This window comes from Drosophila persimilis, unplaced genomic scaffold (assembly GCF_003286085.1).
Source record: "Drosophila persimilis strain 14011-0111.01,24,50 unplaced genomic scaffold, DperRS2 tig00000000-arrow-pilon, whole genome shotgun sequence".
In the NCBI taxonomy this organism is placed as follows: Eukaryota; Metazoa; Arthropoda; class Insecta; order Diptera; family Drosophilidae; genus Drosophila; species Drosophila persimilis.
Genome location: NW_020825288.1, coordinates 18,484,839 through 18,502,157, shown reverse-complemented (window position 1 = coordinate 18,502,157; position 17,319 = coordinate 18,484,839). Strand labels below are relative to the sequence as shown.

The following is a 17,319-nucleotide window of genomic DNA, read 5'->3' as shown; positions in this document are numbered from 1 at the left end:
ATGGCTTCCAATAGTAGCAGTCAATCTGTAAAGAACAAAACAGTCATACCGCTACGCCACATGGGAAAGGAAGAGAACGGCTTAACTTCAAATGCGGGACCGATACTCCAAAAGGAATGCTACTACTACACCCCAACTACCTCCCAGCAACATCAACAGATTCAACAAGGCTGGCAATCTCTATGGGCTTTTTTTGGGCCCTGGCTGAGTGCAATGACCGCCTATCGATTGCTGACAATCAGCCTTCTAATTGGTATTCTGTGTCCACATCACATTCAAGGCGTGGATCCTAAATTCGATCCTTCGACGCGCATGCGACTGGTGCTGGTACCGGCAGACGCGCAAGTAAACTCAGTTATCTACAGATTGCGTGCAACTGACGAGGAGTTCGACTATCCATTGACCTTTGAATTTGTGGGTGATGCATTTTCGTCCACCGTTAAAGTGGATTCGCTTCCATGCACCAAGTACAATTCGGTTTGCCAAGCAAACATCGTGCTTCAGCGTCGCTTGGAGCCTGGGCGCTATTACGACTTCCAGGTTTCAGTGAAGGACTCAAAAGGTGGCATGGCCACTCAATTGTGCTCAATTACAGCAACCAATTTTACCACACCTCATGACCTCATATTTCCACACAAGCCCGGTATTATAATGATACCTGAGGTGAGAATATTTGTAATATGTTATTTCATAGCTCTACTCAAAACGGATCAAATTCCAATTATAAATAATATCCTTCGATATGTTTCTTAATAGTGGTACAATATTGCTGAGACAGGGGATAAACGTGTCCGTCCGTCAACATTTTAATTCCATTTACTAGCTCTACAATATCCCCGAGCAAGACTTGTACTAAAATATCTGAATTATAAACCTCATATTATACCCTACCGGGTAAACCAGAGTACAAGTCGAAGACAGTACAAGCATAAATACATTTTATGGTCCATCCGTTTGTGACTAAGCCAGAAACTAGCAAATATCCAATGAGACGATCCTAAAATGAAGAGCACCATTATTACAACCAGAAGAAATAAGGGACCCGGACTTTGCTATTTTCATACACTCAAATTACAAACTATTGTTTTTCTGCTCTTTTCAAAGGATGCTAAACGCGGCACGGAATTAAATTACGTAATTGCGCGAAAGAATCCACTGTTTCAAAAACCAGTCTACCTCGAGTTATGGGTAAGTTTAATGTTAACAGATGCATTAGGCAGACATTCTGAGCTTTTTCCTCCCCAGGGTTCTCCGCTTTTTGCGATAAGACAAAAAATTGTATCGTCCGAAACAACAGAAGGTACAGTTTTTCTTTTGGGACCATTGGACTTCGAAAAGCAAGCCATGTACCATCTAACTATACTTGCCAATGTGAGTAAAAGCCAAATCGATTCGCTCCTTTGTTTAGCATTACCTTCGTATAGGATGCTTACGCCGAACCTGGCCAAGATAGTCGCAACATCGCTGGCATGGAAATTGTAGTCATCGTCCAGGATGTTCAAGACCAACCTCCTGTTTTCACTTCGGCGCCGCCAGTTACCAAACTGCCTACTGGCATTCTACCAGGCGATAAGGTACATTTTAGAGCTCTCCTATTAAGATATATATATATATATGTATATACATTTATGTATTAACAATCATTTGATTTGATTCAAACGAAGATATTGCAAGTACATGCGGAGGATGGCGACAAAGGAAACCCGCGGGAGATTCGATTTGGATTGGTCTCGGAAAACAACCCATTTACTTCGTTTTTTGACATCAATGACACAAGCGGTATATATCACCAGTACATATGGTTTTTCATATAATTATTATTTTAATTTGAGAACATTGGATACTCAGTTTGTTTAGGATAAAATTATAAAAAACAAAACAAAAAAGATTTTCGTCTTGCATAGATAGACTAGCTCCTCCGACTATCTGTGTCTCAGAGACTAAAAACCTTTTTCTGCATATGTGCGACATTCGAAGAACATAGGGCACAAGTAGGCAAGCAAAATAAATTGGACAAAAATCCAAAACCACAACAATGATTCTGTTCAAGCAAGAAAATAGCAGCAGCGCAACATCAGGTAACCGATATTAACATAACTACTGGGGAACACCAATAGGGGGAGCGAACGGCAACCCTCTTTGTAGTTAGACTCGTTAGATTACACAGACCATCTTCACCTCTTCTCTCTTTGTCTCACCACAACCAACTTTTCCCGACCATAGTAGTAATACCCGTTCGGGGCGGCCAAGTTCTTTGCCGCAATTCTACCCGCCTCTTCATTTCCCGCACCCATAACCCATCAATGGATCCACTGCAGTGGACTTCCTTGTTTCGTGCTAGTCCCGTAGCTACTCGACTCGAATCGTCTGTGCTTCCCAGTAGCAGTTTGATGGCTTTTGCTCTGAAGCCGCATTCGGAATGCTGCGGCAGGCTCTTGAATATAATGACAAGCCGTCTACCTCATCACCTTCTCGTCATCGATGTGCATGTGTGTACATATGTATGTACTCGTACTACCTTCATTGCAATGGGAAGCATATTTTTGTTGAACTGTCGTTTGTGGCGACCCTTCCATGAAGATCTTCAGTATACTTATTCATTGCAAGGTATATTTCGAATATAAGACCTGTGTCTATGTGGTAATAAATATTAGGATTTCAGCTCAACCCAGTAGCGGCATGGCCGAATACTTAATTACATTAGGCATCAAAATTTAGCTTTTTATTTACGCTTCTGTTTAATGAATTATGTTTTTTTGTAGGTGAAATATTTTTAATGCGACCTCTTGAAGATATTGCTTTTATAACGCATGTGGGTGATCCAGTACTGCTTACGGTAATTGCGGAAGAAGTTAAAGTTGGTCGTGACGAACCGCCAGCATTGGCATCTACTGTGCAATTGGCGTTCTTTCTGCCAGATCGTACCAATTCACCTCCATACTTCGAAAACGATCAGTAAGTATTCTTAGGCATCCACTGGAATTCCTCGAGGCCTTCCAACCTTTTCTTTATCTAACTCAATCGCTGTTTCTTTGCTGCAGCTACGTTTCGAGGGTAGACGAAAATGCACCGCAAGGCACAGCACTAATATTCGTTGACCCATATGTACCGCGCATCTATGACGACGACACTGGAAAAAATGGAGTTTTCTCGCTGACGTTGCTAAACAATAATGGAACATTTGAGATAACACCAAATGTAGCAGAGCGCAGTGCATCGTTTCTAGTGCGCGTACGAGATAATACACTGTTAGACTACGAAATGCGGCACTCTGTACAGTTTCAGGTGATGGCTCAGGAAGTGGGTCCGGCTACAAATCTCACAGCCGTTGTAAACGTCACCGTCTACATCAATGACGTTAATGATAATGCTCCCGTCTTTGACCAGCCCTCCTACACAGTGGAGCTTCCCGAGAATATGACAGTGGGAACTAAGGTGGTTCAAGTGCATGCCACTGACTTAGACTCGGGATTGGGTGGCAAAGTACGATATACTGCCATTCTGGGGTATCTAAATACATCTGTTAACCTCGATGCAGAGAATGGATTAATCACAATATCGACAAATAATCATGGCTATGATCGCGAGGTAATGCCGGAATATCACCTGTACGTAGAGGCTCGGGACATGGATGGTGAAGGTAATCGAGCACAAGTCCCTCTAATCATTAAGCTAATAGATGTTAACGATGAGACGCCAATATTTGACAAGGATCTGTATGAGTTTATTTTGACGCCGGATCTCTTGAGCTTCACCACCACGGCCGTAATTAATGCGGAAGACAAAGATGCAACGGCACCCAACAACGAAGTGCGGTACGAACTGATCAGTGGCAACTATGAAAACAAATTTAAGCTGGACAAGGTCACCGGGGAATTAACAATACAGGATAAGATTCACCTGCGGTCCATGACGGACGCCAGTGAACGAAGACTTCGGGATCCAAGTACATCTTCCAGTTCTGACGATGGCAACGAAGTGTTTATTTTAACTGCTCGTGCTTACGACCTAGGGGTGCCTGTGCGATTTTCGACAACAACAATTCGCATCTACCCACCTGAAAGTCGGAAGCGCATGGTGACTTTTGTGGTACCTGGTCACAACCCAGATAAGGCTAAAACTGAAGAAACGCTGTCTGCCATAACCGGCGGAAAGGTGTTAATTCACTCAATACGACCGCTGCGACCTGATGAGCCAGGTGCCAAAGACATTCCAGTAAATAATCCAGGTATCAAGGACCGAAGTGTCGTCACCGCTACAGTGCTATATGGCAGCACGTCATTAGTTGACATATCGGATATACAGCAGCGTCTGTCCCAGCACAATAATTCCTATGCAATTATGCCGCAAGACTCATTACAGACGAACGTAAGTTTTTGAAATGGTTGAACCAATGATTAGCCATACACTACCTTAATAGAATCTAACACCACTGCAGACTCAATATAAGGCTGAAAATAAGGTGCTGTTCTGGCTGCTTATACTTCTGGCCACACTGGTCGCATTTACCGTCCTCATCCTACTTCTTTGCTGCATATGCTCGTGGTGCCCTCTGTACGGTGCAGCAACGTAAGTAGCAAACTTGGAGACTATACAGGCTCTAACTTATTGAATTATATCATTTTATATGACGTGTTAAAGGCTTAGTCTCATGAGTTGACTTAACTTTACGGTATACATGTATATTGTATTAATGCGTTTTTACTGTTGACTGTCTCATTAGTTAAACAGTTTAAGTAGATAATAATAACGCTTAGATAATAAGGCCTAGGTTAGGTTAGGTTAAGGCGGTAGCCGGGAGGGGGGGATAAGAGCCTCCCGCCCCCAAGCTCACTTGGACCTATAAACAGGTCCGTTGTGTTGCCGCATGGGCATGTGCCCCTTCGCGTTGCCCGAACCGTGAGAGCATACTACTGCAGGTTAAGGGCAGTCCCATCCGGTGGCTTGCCTAAGGCCTAAGTTTTATTAAAATATATATGTATATAAAGAATCATTGTGCATTGATTTTATCACGACTTAATTTTAAAGCGATCATTCATATTAATGTTATAAAGTAATGTCTAACAAATAATATAGCTATGTCTGTCTATCCGTCCCTCCGTCCGTCCATCCACCCTTTTTTTTTTTGACGCCTAGTTCATTGAATCCAGTTTGTCTTCCAATTTTACTACGCTTCCTTCTGCGTCCGTAAAAGCCGAAAATCTCTGGCAACCAAAATTTTAAAAATAATAACATTGTATGACTATATCTACCAGATCGGATCATTATAATAGCCAGAATTAACAAATCAATTTGCCATGACTTCGCTACCCCTTCCACGCTACCGCTTACTCATTTTCTCTCACACATTCTTCCTCATGCATTGTGCGCCCTCTGGCGTAGGGGAGCAAGAAAGCCTGTTGGTGGAGAGAGATGGAGAGATGTAGCGGAAAAATGCAAACAGATAACCTATTTTACAATTTTTATAAAATAGTTCAGTAGGTGGAAAGGAGACAAACGAAATGCAATAATTAACACTGGTTGCACTCTTGTTTCCTCTGTTTTTACCTTCTCTCATGACAAGTTTGACCCAAATTTAGTTATATTGCGGTCTAAATTGGTGGTCCTACCACAACAGCTGTAATACTGGACAAAATTAGAAATCTCTAAAAGAGATACAAATAAAATTATACTGTAGATTATTAAAACTAGGCGTATCGTTACCTTCAAAGCTTCGGTGCAAAGAGAGCTAAGGTTTGAAATTTTGAAGGTTTGACTATAGAAAACATAAAAAGATATCAACTAAAAACAAGTCTTTATGAATGAATGTTTTTATTTATGCCAAGATAATTTTTCTAGATAGAATGACTCGTATTACTCGGGTCACCAAAAATTAAAATCGATTTAAGAACAGACGGTCAAAGAAAAAACAAAAAAAATGTTTAAGAGTATTTGACTAGAGTATTTGGAAAATTAAGTTTAATAACTCACAATCAAAATCGAATGAAACTGATTGATCTGGCAGCTTCGGTACCCGAAGCCAGACTTCGTTTTCTTGTATATGGAAATATGTATGTACATATGTGCACGGTACTCAAAGAGTGTAAGGGTGTATTGCGGCAGTGAAAATGTAATATGTAACGGCCAGAAGGAAACGTTTCTGATACCATATATAAAGTTCCGATTCAATACAGCCATGTTCTTCTGTCCGTCATAATGACCCTCGATCTCTGAGGCCAAGAAGCTACCAAGGACAAAGTTATCCGTTTTTGTTCCAATTCGACTTAGCTGTAAAAAAAAACTTTTAGTTTTAGATAGTCCAACCAACTGGATTGACAATTTATAGAAACCATTCGAATTGTTCCTCAATAAAGTTGGTTAGCACGAACGTTTTCTCGGCATTTGTGGTGATACCATAATTACATAATACATTTATTCGAATTAAAAAATCATATATTACTTCATTAGAGACTATGTGTTAAGTTCAACATCTTGTCTTAGATCAAATAGTGAAAAAGTATTTATACAATTCTGAGAGAAAGTTTTTAATAATCAACATCAAAACAATTCTATGTATTATCTTTTATTTTTCTCTTGTAGCAAAAGAATAGTTAATATCAGTAAAGCTGAAGACGATGTGCATCTAGTGCATAGGGAAATGGCAAATGGAAAACATACAAAATCTGTTCAGGTAGATTTTGATCTTTTTAGAATTCAATGGTAGTAGTTAACGTAAAGAAAACGCACTTACCAATGGCAAAATGTAAAAGCTCTCAATTGCAATTTCATGTTTTTTTTTACATTTTTTGATTTGAACTACGAGTATAAACAAAAATCGGTAAACAAAATCTGCACCTAATACGAGTGTAACTCATTCGAGTTAATAGAAAGCAGCAGTATTGAAATATATTATAGCACACTTATTAAAAAATTACTTTTGTATGATTTTCAGGTCGCAGAGTGGATGGGAAGACGCGATGCCTGGTCAGCGGAGAAGCCCCCGAATACCAGAACGAAACCTACCCGATGGGAGTTCCATGACGGTCGTGAACATCCTAGCGAAAACGTAGGGAGATTTCAGGACAACCGAGAGAAACATCATGTACAATCAGCTGAGGAGCAACAGGGACGCATTAGGTATTGACTTTAATATTCCGCGAAATGCTATCTATCATACATTAATATTGTTTATTCTGGTTTCAGAAAACAACGTACAGCCAAAGACGATCTTCATCTTAGTTTTCATAACTCTAGAACTAATCTTATTAATGACCGCGACGTATACATGGAAGACTTAGTTGAAAATCGAGATATAGTGGATGACATTACCCGAAACCGAGAAATTAAACAATTGGACTATGCGCAAAGACAGCGCTGTGAAACCGAAACCCACCAAATTGACGACGACTCTATGCGTAGACACGAAATAGATCGCGGTAGCGACATGGACTTCCCCGTTGCCCAAAACAGTATGAAGAGCAAACGCGAACTGTTTATAAAAGAAGGAAACGTGGAAATTCTTCAACTGATGACTAGAGATAAAATTCACGATGGTGCTGCACTAGACGATGACAACATATATGTAAACGTGCCACTAAAGCCCTTAGGAAACCTTTCACATCCACAGCTTCTAATGGTGGACAATACGGGTAAAGAGATTCTTATGCGGAGATTTATTGAAGAGCAACCAGATGGAAAGCAGATAATTCGAGAGCACTATCAAATAGTACCAGGAGCAACCTACATTCAATCCATGCCGAATGAAGTACAACAAGCCTCAAATTTAAAAGTCGATACGTATCCATTAGTAAAATCAGGGCCCAACAGTATTGTTTATTCTCAAATGGAACCGGAAGTAAAGGTCATACATACACAGCCAGAGCATGCTGTTGAAGCTAGTTCAAAGATGCGGCCTGCAATATCGAATCACTCTCTTACCCAGGAGCTGGAACAGTCTCTTAAGCAACAGAATTCCCTGCTGCGACAGATACTGCTCGAAAAGGACAAATTGGAGTCCGGCTATACACAGGAAGTGGCATTAGAAACACAGAGTCTGCCTGGTCAGTCGATGGCTATAGGTACGCAGACTGACTGTGATGCCGGGACGCAAACTGATACAGTTGCAAGCCATATCGCGCACACATCCGTCAGTTCACAAGCACATATGAAAACCAAGTCGTCGCAACGTCGTGCTCGAAGCGAAAATGACGAGTCCATGTCTGAGGATGGCTATGAATATGTGCGGTTTATTCCACCAAATAGCCCTGAAGGTACGTTCTGGATCAAGCGTCGTAGGACGAAAAAGCGCCGAAAACAGCCACGTAAAAGGATCGTGATGGTGGAGGAGGTAAAACGTAAAATCCGCACACCTATTAAAGAGGAAGAAGAGCTGCACGAGCGGAAGAGTCGAGTCCCACCAAAGAAACCAATGCGGGAGACCAAGACAAGTATACTGCGGAAACAGCTAAGCGACGAAAGCCGCAAAACTGACGCCACTTCCAATGGAGAATCGAAGGCAAGCGCGCATCTGAAATCAGATGTACTTATAGAGGTAACGGACTCATTCGACGAAAATAAAAGTACCAGAAACCACAGCACACGAAAGATTCTAGTTGATAAATATTACAAACATTCCGATGGGGAATTCGACGATGGCGAATTCGACGAAGGCGACGATACAGAGTATTCTTTTGACTCAGATGGAGATGAAATCGTAATCAGAACAAGTGCTGTAGTACCTTCACGAGGGCAAAAAAGCGATAAATTTGTAATGGAACCAAAAGAGAAACGAAACTATTCATTTTCTCCAGAAAATATGGGAGGCATAAAGCAGCAAAAGTATCCCCGTACACAGACACCAGTGGAGACAGTCCAGGAGGCACAATTAAATTCAATTCCGAGATTATCAAGAAGAGACAGCAAGAAGCGGGACAATAATCCCAGAAGACAAACCTCATCGGAGCCCCCGCACAACCGACTATCCGTTTCTAAGTTCGATTCGATAGCTATTGAAGACGATAATACTCCCCCAGCAGCCACATCATTGATTGATCGAAGCTATCAAAGTGAAGCCGAGTTAGGAAATCTTGAGGGGGCAAGAGAACGCAATGTGCCCAAGTATATGGAGTGGTACTACAATAAAAAAAAATCGTCTCTAAGCGGCCGTACCTCGACGGAGTCATCGAAATCTCAACCCACGAACAAAAAAAAGGGTGGTTCATCAGAAAAACGCGTTACAAAGACGCGTATCACCATCCAGAACCAAGATAGTGATTTCCATGATGATGGTGGAAAATATAAACCTGAGCCGGCTCCACGCAGATCCGCGCCGAAAGGCAGTCGTTTGCTTAAGGAGGACAGAGCTTTAAATAAGCAGCATAGACCAAAAAAAGAGACTTACACAAATCATCCACTACTGCAGCACTCTGAACATAGGTTTGAGCGTGAAAGTGCAATAGAAGTTCCAGCACAGCCTACCAAACTGCCCCACTACATGTACCCAGAAACTCCTCCGTATGCAGCAACAGCTTCAGACAAGGAGCTCTCAGCTCAAAGACAGCAGCCTAAGCCGTCCCCGATTAAAGAAAACGAAGTTAAAGTGACGAACTCGAAAATAAATCTTCTTAAACAAGGTCGTAGCCTCGCACATCAGACATCATCGCATGCACAAAAACAGTTAAATGCTTCGACGCTCGAGGATGACCATGATTCAGGCATAGCTATGAACTCCCTTTTGAACAGCCTGGGTCGTCGCAATCCGATTGCCGAAAAGAAAAGCGTATTCTCCATTGCCTACGACGATGTAAGTCGGGTCAAAAAGATTCCCTCAGGTGGCGAGTCGCCACAATACTCGTAATTCGAGCTCTGCGAATCGTTTAATGTAGCAATCAAATGTGATAGCCTCAAAGGCTCCTTACCTACAAATCATCGAACTAATACTAAATGCAATACTTGTTCACTACACAACAAATGCATACATTTGTTACCACATTCGTAGTCTATAGAATGTTAAAAATTATAAACTCGTTTTAGTTCAACGGAAATACATCCAGATCCGTATTACTTAGTCGCTTTCAGTACAATCATAAGAAAATAATTTTAGTAAAATGTTTTATTTAAGATAACTAACTATAGTAAAAGCTTGGAAAGTACCGTCCAAATGAATTCCATGTACATACTTATAGGCATATATTTTAAGGCATAATACTAATTAACTTTGACCATTAACTCATTGTAATTATAATACTTCATTCGTCGTTTATACCCTTGCAGAGGGTATTAAACATATTATAGAAGACAACTAAAGCTGCCATATTAAAAATTTCTTTCTGAAAGAATTTTATTTTTACCAACAAAACGGTATAAACTGTAGTTTCATGTGTAAATATAACTCTGCCAAATTTGATTATAGACGGATCAGTATGATGCAAACCTATCACAGCAATGATCGGTCAATAATTTTGTAAATTTTGTGAGAACCAAATTTCAGTTATATTAGTTACACATGTACATATGTATATTGCTTATTACGATGATCAATCGATAGCACATTTGGGCCAACATTTAAATAATTGACATTTAGGGCTTTCATCGCACTGGTTACAACTATAACGAGGGGGAACGTTGTGAGTTGCTGCTACGGCCGCGACTTCCTTCTATCCGTCTTGTTTGACGCCTAGTTCTCAGACTCTATAAGAGCTAGAGTAATGAAATTTTGAATCCAGACTCCTACAATGTCACACTGTATCAGGCTTGTTTTAAAATTTTGCCACTACCTTTTCCGTTCCATAAAGGACAAAAATCGATGGCACTCATAATTTTGAAGATACAAGAAAACCAAAAACAGAGAATAACCATATATAGCAGACTGCAGAATCTGAATCAGATCTGATTATTATTATAGACAAAATAAACATAATAATAAGAGTGGCTACGCAACGCCTTCCACGAGCTTACTCATTCTCTCTCTCCCTAAAACACTCTTCCCCTTGAAGTGTGTGCCTCTGGAGGAGGGAAGCCATACTGACAGAGTATCAGATATAAATATAGAGCCGCGGCCCTATCTGCGGATCACAACGTTCACCCTCCGGCTGGTTTTATTCATAGAATAGCACCATTTCCAATTTTCTTTACGTCGCGGCACACACGCACCTAAATACATACATATGTATGTAATTTTATGAGTGAGAGAATTTATACATTCATGAGGGCTCTGATTTTTACTTAATAAAAAACTTGCCGAATTTTGTTTGAAAACGGAAAATTTCTGCTCCCATTTTAAAACGGAAAGTTTTTCCTCATCGAAATTAAAAGTAAAGGGCTTTTTATACAACATAAAAATATACATATATGACTGAAAATATATGACTTGTTGATGCTTTGACATATATTTACACCATTCACAGGGCAATTTAGCTTCAGCCATTTTTATACCCGATACTCAAAATGAGTATTGGGGTTATATTAGATTAGATTATATTAGATATTTGTCTCTGAAATAATGGCTCAATGCAATAACAATTGGCGTTTTCATGCTAACAGCTGTATCGATATATCGGAATAAAGGCTCTGTAACACATTACAGAGGATTTTGAGTGCGTAATACCACTAACCATACAGTATACATACATACATACTGTATGGTTATACATACATGCATACTGTATGGTTAGTGCTAGAACATACTATATTGTGCGATTAGCACGAGATCAGAAAATTAAACATATCGATGACAAAATTTTGCGAGAACGGTAGAACCAAAAAACGAAAACGAAACGTTTTGACTGACAGCCCAAAGTTGCGTGAATATATTCTTGCCAGCGTTTCTTAGTTTCCATTGGTACGCTACTGAACGCAAAAATATCTACGAATCTGATTCGGCTGCTATAAAACATTCGATTGCTTGGCGTGCTATCGATATATTCCATACAATGTTGCAGCAACATTTTGGGTGTGTTTTAAGCAGCATGTTCCTAAGGGGAATCTTATCTTGTATCTTTCTAAATGCAGCTAACAAGTTCCTTGTCAATCTAATACAGACGCCTGTTTAAAACTCACCGAAAAATGTGCAAGTGCCTCGCCGGTAACGTAGCGTGTTGGTAAGTAACATACATATATACTGTACATGTTTGTAAAAAAAATTGCGTCTTTGTGAGTGAAATTAATATGTATCTGCAAATGTATTTATCTACTGCTGCATATAGATATACAGAAAGATACAGATACACAAAAGAAAAGGTCTGTAGAAAGTGTGTTGAAAGAAAAAGATCAATTGTGTTTTCGAGTAACTTGGATATGCAAGTAAGAACCATTCTGACAAACATTCATACATGCATATGTACATATGTATGTACATATATGTTTAATGTATAGAGGTACATATAACTATGGAGATATAAACAACCAGTATCTAAATATCAGACTGTGTATTTTCAAATTCTTTGTTGAATTATCCGCAGAAACAAAAAAGTCTTACTCTAAGGGACTTGTGTTTTGGCCAATCGTATGATAAAATTATGCGATCTTGGTTATTCAAACATCCATATTTACGCACATATGTACAAACATATTTATCTATATATGTACATACATACATCCAAATGTAAATGTGAATACGTATATGGACTGTGCAAAGCAAGATTGCTTCAAACTGGAGGGACAGAACTGATCATATCATGAATACCTATGTAGGTGTACACAAGTACATTTAAAGAAATATGTATACTGTGTGGTATTGGGGATGTTTAGTATTCTCGGTTTAATTCTTAAAAATTAAAAACATCATTGTCGAATTTACTGACAGCTCTCAACAACGCTTACTATTACAAAATGTAACTTAAATTTTGTCACACTTGTCGTAACCCCAGAATGGCGCTCTGTTGTCTTTTCTGACAAAAATAAATTTTATTTCGAAGCGCCAAAAGGCTAAACTCGATGCTCAAAGAGTATAGAAGTATATTAGTTTTGAATGTGTATAACACCCATAAAGAAGCGTTTCCAGCCCCCTAGACTATATACATATCAATATATTTATTCTTAAACAGCCTCAATAGCCGAATTATTCTGTATACATACATATGTAACTATTGCTGTCCCCAAAAATGAGCATAAATTGGACCGACTAACATACTCTAGTATGGGAGCTGCGCTTGGGGTCTTTAAACTTGAACAATATCTCCAATTCGGATGGATTTGGAAACTTTGTTACAGACCGACAGGCAGACAGGGCTCAATCGACTCGGATATTGATGCTGATCAAGAATATACATATGTATATACTTTATGGGGTCGGAAACGTTTCCTTCTGGACGTTACACAAATCCATTTACACCACAAATCTAATGACTCATATGGCTCCAAGCTGCCTGGCTCCAGACTGTCTCGACTCCAGACTGTCTCGACTCCAGACGTTCTTGTCCTTGGCTCCGCCTAGACGGAATGAAATCATTGTTTAGTTTTCTAGGCATATGATGCTCCCCAGAACTCGACACTGTGTTGGCAATGGCCAGTTTCACATTTCCCAGTGCAGCAGAACTCGGGGGTGAAAATTTCATTTGATAAAATTTTGTACGCAATTACAATAATGTATTACGTCATACATTCATACATATGTAGGTAAATATTTATATTCTCAAAAAGAAAACCCTTATTTAATATGACAGACCGGTACTTTATTTTACTTATTGCAATTTATCAGGACTATACTAGTATATTTTCACATGCTCAAACTAGCAGTACTGTTAATAAGAATCGCGATCTGACCCTGTACTCAGTTTCTATTTACATATCTACATACATACATATGTATTTAACTTTATGAAATGAGTCCAAGCACGCTAATAAATAGTGGGGGTGCCGGAATGAAAGTGGAGTATTTTTTCGAGTACTAGTCCCAATGGGAGACAGCTAACGGTGGGGAAAGTATCCTTCTCTTAGATTAAATAGATGGCATATGCCGGTCATAAAAACCTACCCCGTACTGGTAAGCCACACTGGGAGATAAAGAGGGCGCTTCCGAGTAAAATTGGAAATAGGTTTCTTCACTCTAACTATAAAATTGATCCAAATAATGAACCAATTTACAAAATTAAAAATGAAATAAATTACAAATCCTATTACTTTAGTTCTTATATTCTTTGAGATCCCGACCTCAATGATATTGAGACTGATCAAGAATACCTATATATGTACGTAGGCATATGGGGTCGAAAAACAAGCCTGTATTATCTCTTAAATAAATTTACAAGAATTTGTTACATGTATTATATAAATATGCCTGAATTATAGTATATATATTTTTTTGTCTGCATCTTGTGTCTGCTCTAGGGGAGCACCCTCCCTCCCTTTTCCTTCTAGCACGCAAAGAGAGCCCCACCACCAACAAATGTGAAATACACAAACAGTTTTGCGTATTTCACTTTATCTGTATCTGCGCTATCCAGCAAGCACTTTCATAAAAAAATACTTCTATGTATGGCGAATACTTTATACATACATATATAGATAGGTATACGTGTGTGTACATAATAACGACACTATGAAACCCCACATTTCCACTTTGAACCGAACTGACGTTTTTGAAAATTGGGCCTTTAAAATAGTTAAATCATTTTTTTTTAATTTTTTAAATCTGATATTTGTGTACGGTTTTTTCAGAGGTAGTGCTTTTCTCAAATAGCATAAGTATCTGGTTGCATTGAACTTTGCTTTGAAGCCTAAAAAAAACCCTTCTATTTGGTTTGCCTAGTGTTAGAGATGTTTTTAAACCATCCAGAGGCCTCAATTAGAGTGACAGATTCGGCATGGTCACCCCGCTGCCCAGGTCGTCGAAGGCGATTCCTCCGAGTATACGATGTCGCCTTCCCAGAAGGTTGGGACTTTGCAGAGGTTGTGCGGGGAACTCCCCATTTCTTACTAGTTGGAAAGTTCAATGCACTATCTCGCGTACGAATCTGCCTGTGGCCTTGCCGGATTTAGAGATGCAGTGAGTTTGATCCCAGTTATCTTACATTTACGTAAGAATAACACCAGTTCGGCTTTCTGAGGGTTCTGATCGGTTCTGCCGATTTAATGATTATTCAAAATGAAGATTCCAGAAGTTTACTGATTGTTGGCAGGAACTTGCCCATTACCAGTGTCACTAGGTCGTCCCCGTAGGCCGTGACCTTGTATCCACTGGTCCTCAGCTGAGCTGAGAGAGTAGAAGGTCATTGAGGAACTGATTCCACCGAAGTGGGGATGTAAGTCCTCCCTGTGGAGTACCTCTTGTGGCCTTTTTCCGTGATGGTGAGATACCTAAGTTAGCATTTATCGTTCTGTTCCTAAGTACGCTTTTCAGCCATCTGGATACCACCGAGCCACTGCTTCGGCTCCCTTGTACTACTTGATGGTCTTCATGGCGGTAGTTGACGTTGGAGATCTATCCTTCACGACTTGTAGCCTGCCAGCCACGTTCGTTGGTTCTTCGCAGCGTCCGCCTTTATCTTCTGCACTGAATCAGCAGCTAGTAGACCTGAAGAGCCCTGGATACCTCAAGGGGATGCTTAAGCGGATGGACGTTATGCTACCCGACTTTTAAAGAATCCCATACATCATAGCATCTTCTGTTGGCAATCATGCCGCATGGAGGATTTACAAAATTTGATTTAGAACGCTCCACTGTGCTAATCCACTTCTCACATAGAAAATTATAGGGATAATAGGGCCCTAACACCATACAGCGCAGTGTGTATGTACAGTCAAATCGTGAGTTTGGCGGGCACGGAGTATTATTTATAAATAACTTGTATATATATAGTTGTATTTCTTTGTCGTTTCAGCTGCTTTAATTGCGCCCTTAGTGTGCTAATATCAATCATCAGTACATTTCTAATCGTTTTCATTGTGGTCGGCTTGGTTGTGTACTTTGTTTACTACCACGAAAAGGAGGATGATGTCTCTAAACTCAAAGACACGGTCACCGATAACTTCCAGTCAGGCATTGACAAAATAAAAAATGTTCTAAGCAAGACATAAGCTTGCGTATAAAAATAAGTGGTAAATATTTTGATTTGTATTTAATCAGTGGCTCACACAATTTACGAATATGCAATTTTTTTCTAGAATATGCCACCAACCACCTACTGAAGCGAAAAGCCGAAAACCAAAATGATGATAATCAAGCATTTCCAGTACCAGTACAAATAAACAGTTCACCATTTCATTGGTCCCGAATCTCTATATACAATCATGTTCCAATAGATATATATATATATATGTAAAACACAACTATTTATACCCTTTTAAATACAGAAAAATTAAATTCAAATCAAATGGTGTAAAATAAAACGAAGTCTTTCTGTGTATCCTTGAAGGTCGACCATAACTCGAACTGTGAGATAAGTAAATGAATTGAGTAACTTATGAGTAGGCTATTTTAAAGCAGATTCAATCCTGCGTCATCAAACCAGGGAAAACAGGAAAGACTGCTAAAAAGTTAAATTAAAAAAAAAAAATACAATAAAAAGACCCTCGAATATCTATTCAGTCACCTTTAGTAACATTGCATGGAAGAACGACTTCCAGTTATGAAAATTAATAACACGAATGATATAACAAAATAAATCCAAATCTAGAAACGCTTGTAAATCAGTAATTCTTAAAATATTTTCCAAAAAATATGAATAGCTCAGCTTATGCTAAATTCTTGTATTATTATTAGAAGGCCTTATTGCATTTCGACCATATATTAATTTTGTTACCCTAGGATTATATTGAAGATCATTGTACGTTCAGGATTATAATAAGTTTAAACACTTTGGTAACCCATTCCTCACCAAATGTTAAGATCTCTCTCTATAGAGACCAGGGCATTCACATACAATACGATGTATTCCGAGCGTTGCATGTTTGAGAGACCTTTGTCACACTATTGAAAGCATTGTATTCAGTTCAACTCTTCTCGAAGTACAAATACGAATTTTATAAGAAGTTTCGGATTCGTAGACTAAGCTACAAAAGTTTTTAGAATTAATTGACTCTGCATCAGAAAACTTTCTTATGCACTGTGCATGGGACACTGTATTCCTGTCAGTACCTCTGTTCCATATAGATCTCACAAGAAATGACCAGTCCCCTGGTCCATCAAGCTAGAGCTCAAGACCTTGTTATAGCTAGATTTAACCGTAGGTCGCCCTGTATCGGGAGCCACGCCGTTAAAAGACACACTTACTTAGTTCCTTCATCCCACAACCAATTTATGTGGTAACACCTAAGATTAGGGGTTTTTCAGAGCATGTCTTAAGCTCGGCCATATTACGACTAGAGCAGGGGGCACCTCGAGCAGGATGTGGCTCTTTACTA

The 17,319-nt window shown here is 39.5% G+C and overlaps 2 protein-coding genes across 4 annotated transcripts; both read left to right on the top strand.

Moving 5' to 3' along the window:
• LOC6591611 (cadherin-86C) lies at nt 1-9,961 on the top strand. 3 transcript variants are annotated; one of them, XM_026992412.1, is made up of 11 exons: nt 1-663; nt 1,105-1,188; nt 1,246-1,371; nt 1,425-1,574; nt 1,665-1,779; nt 2,763-2,955; nt 3,042-4,368; nt 4,439-4,569; nt 6,580-6,670; nt 6,932-7,116; nt 7,183-9,961. In XM_026992412.1, the coding sequence occupies exons 1-11, from the start codon at nt 1-3 to the stop codon at nt 9,833-9,835; spliced, it is 5,718 nt and encodes a 1,905-aa protein (XP_026848213.1). In that variant the 3' UTR covers nt 9,836-9,961. The 3 variants fall into 3 exon arrangements, with proteins under 3 accessions (XP_026848213.1, XP_026848219.1, XP_026848207.1); XM_026992418.1 differs by lacking the exons at nt 6,580-6,670; nt 7,183-9,961 and having other exon boundaries at nt 6,932-7,110; XM_026992406.1 differs by lacking the exons at nt 1-663; nt 1,105-1,188; nt 1,246-1,371; ... (3 more) ...; nt 3,042-4,368; nt 6,580-6,670 and having other exon boundaries at nt 4,482-4,569.
• A 2,036-nt stretch (nt 9,962-11,997) lies between these two features.
• Nucleotides 11,998-16,305, top strand: LOC113566708 (protein midgut expression 1). The gene is made up of 3 exons (XM_026993525.1): nt 11,998-12,077; nt 15,798-16,014; nt 16,081-16,305. Exons 1-2 carry the CDS (start codon nt 12,043-12,045, stop codon nt 15,991-15,993), a joined length of 231 nt encoding a protein of 76 aa, XP_026849326.1. The 5' UTR covers nt 11,998-12,042; the 3' UTR covers nt 15,994-16,014; nt 16,081-16,305.
• The last annotated feature ends 1,014 nt before the right edge of the window (nt 16,306-17,319 follow it).

What these genes read in the sequence shown, in the direction of transcription:
- LOC6591611 (XM_026992412.1), top strand. Translation starts at nt 1, where the DNA reads ATGGCTTCCAATAGTAGCAGTCAATCTGTAAAGAACAAAACAGTCATA. An exon ending in GTATTATAATGATACCTGAG is followed by an intron (nt 664 to 1,104) that starts GTGAGAATATTT and finishes CTCTTTTCAAAG; the next exon opens with GATGCTAAACGCGGCACGGA. An exon ending in AAGACTCATTACAGACGAAC is followed by an intron (nt 4,369 to 4,438) that starts GTAAGTTTTTGA and finishes ACACCACTGCAG; the next exon opens with ACTCAATATAAGGCTGAAAA.
- LOC113566708 (XM_026993525.1), top strand. Translation starts at nt 12,043, where the DNA reads ATGTGCAAGTGCCTCGCCGGTAACGTAGCGTGTTG. An exon ending in GCCGGTAACGTAGCGTGTTG is followed by an intron (nt 12,078 to 15,797) that starts GTAAGTAACATA and finishes TTGTCGTTTCAG; the next exon opens with CTGCTTTAATTGCGCCCTTA.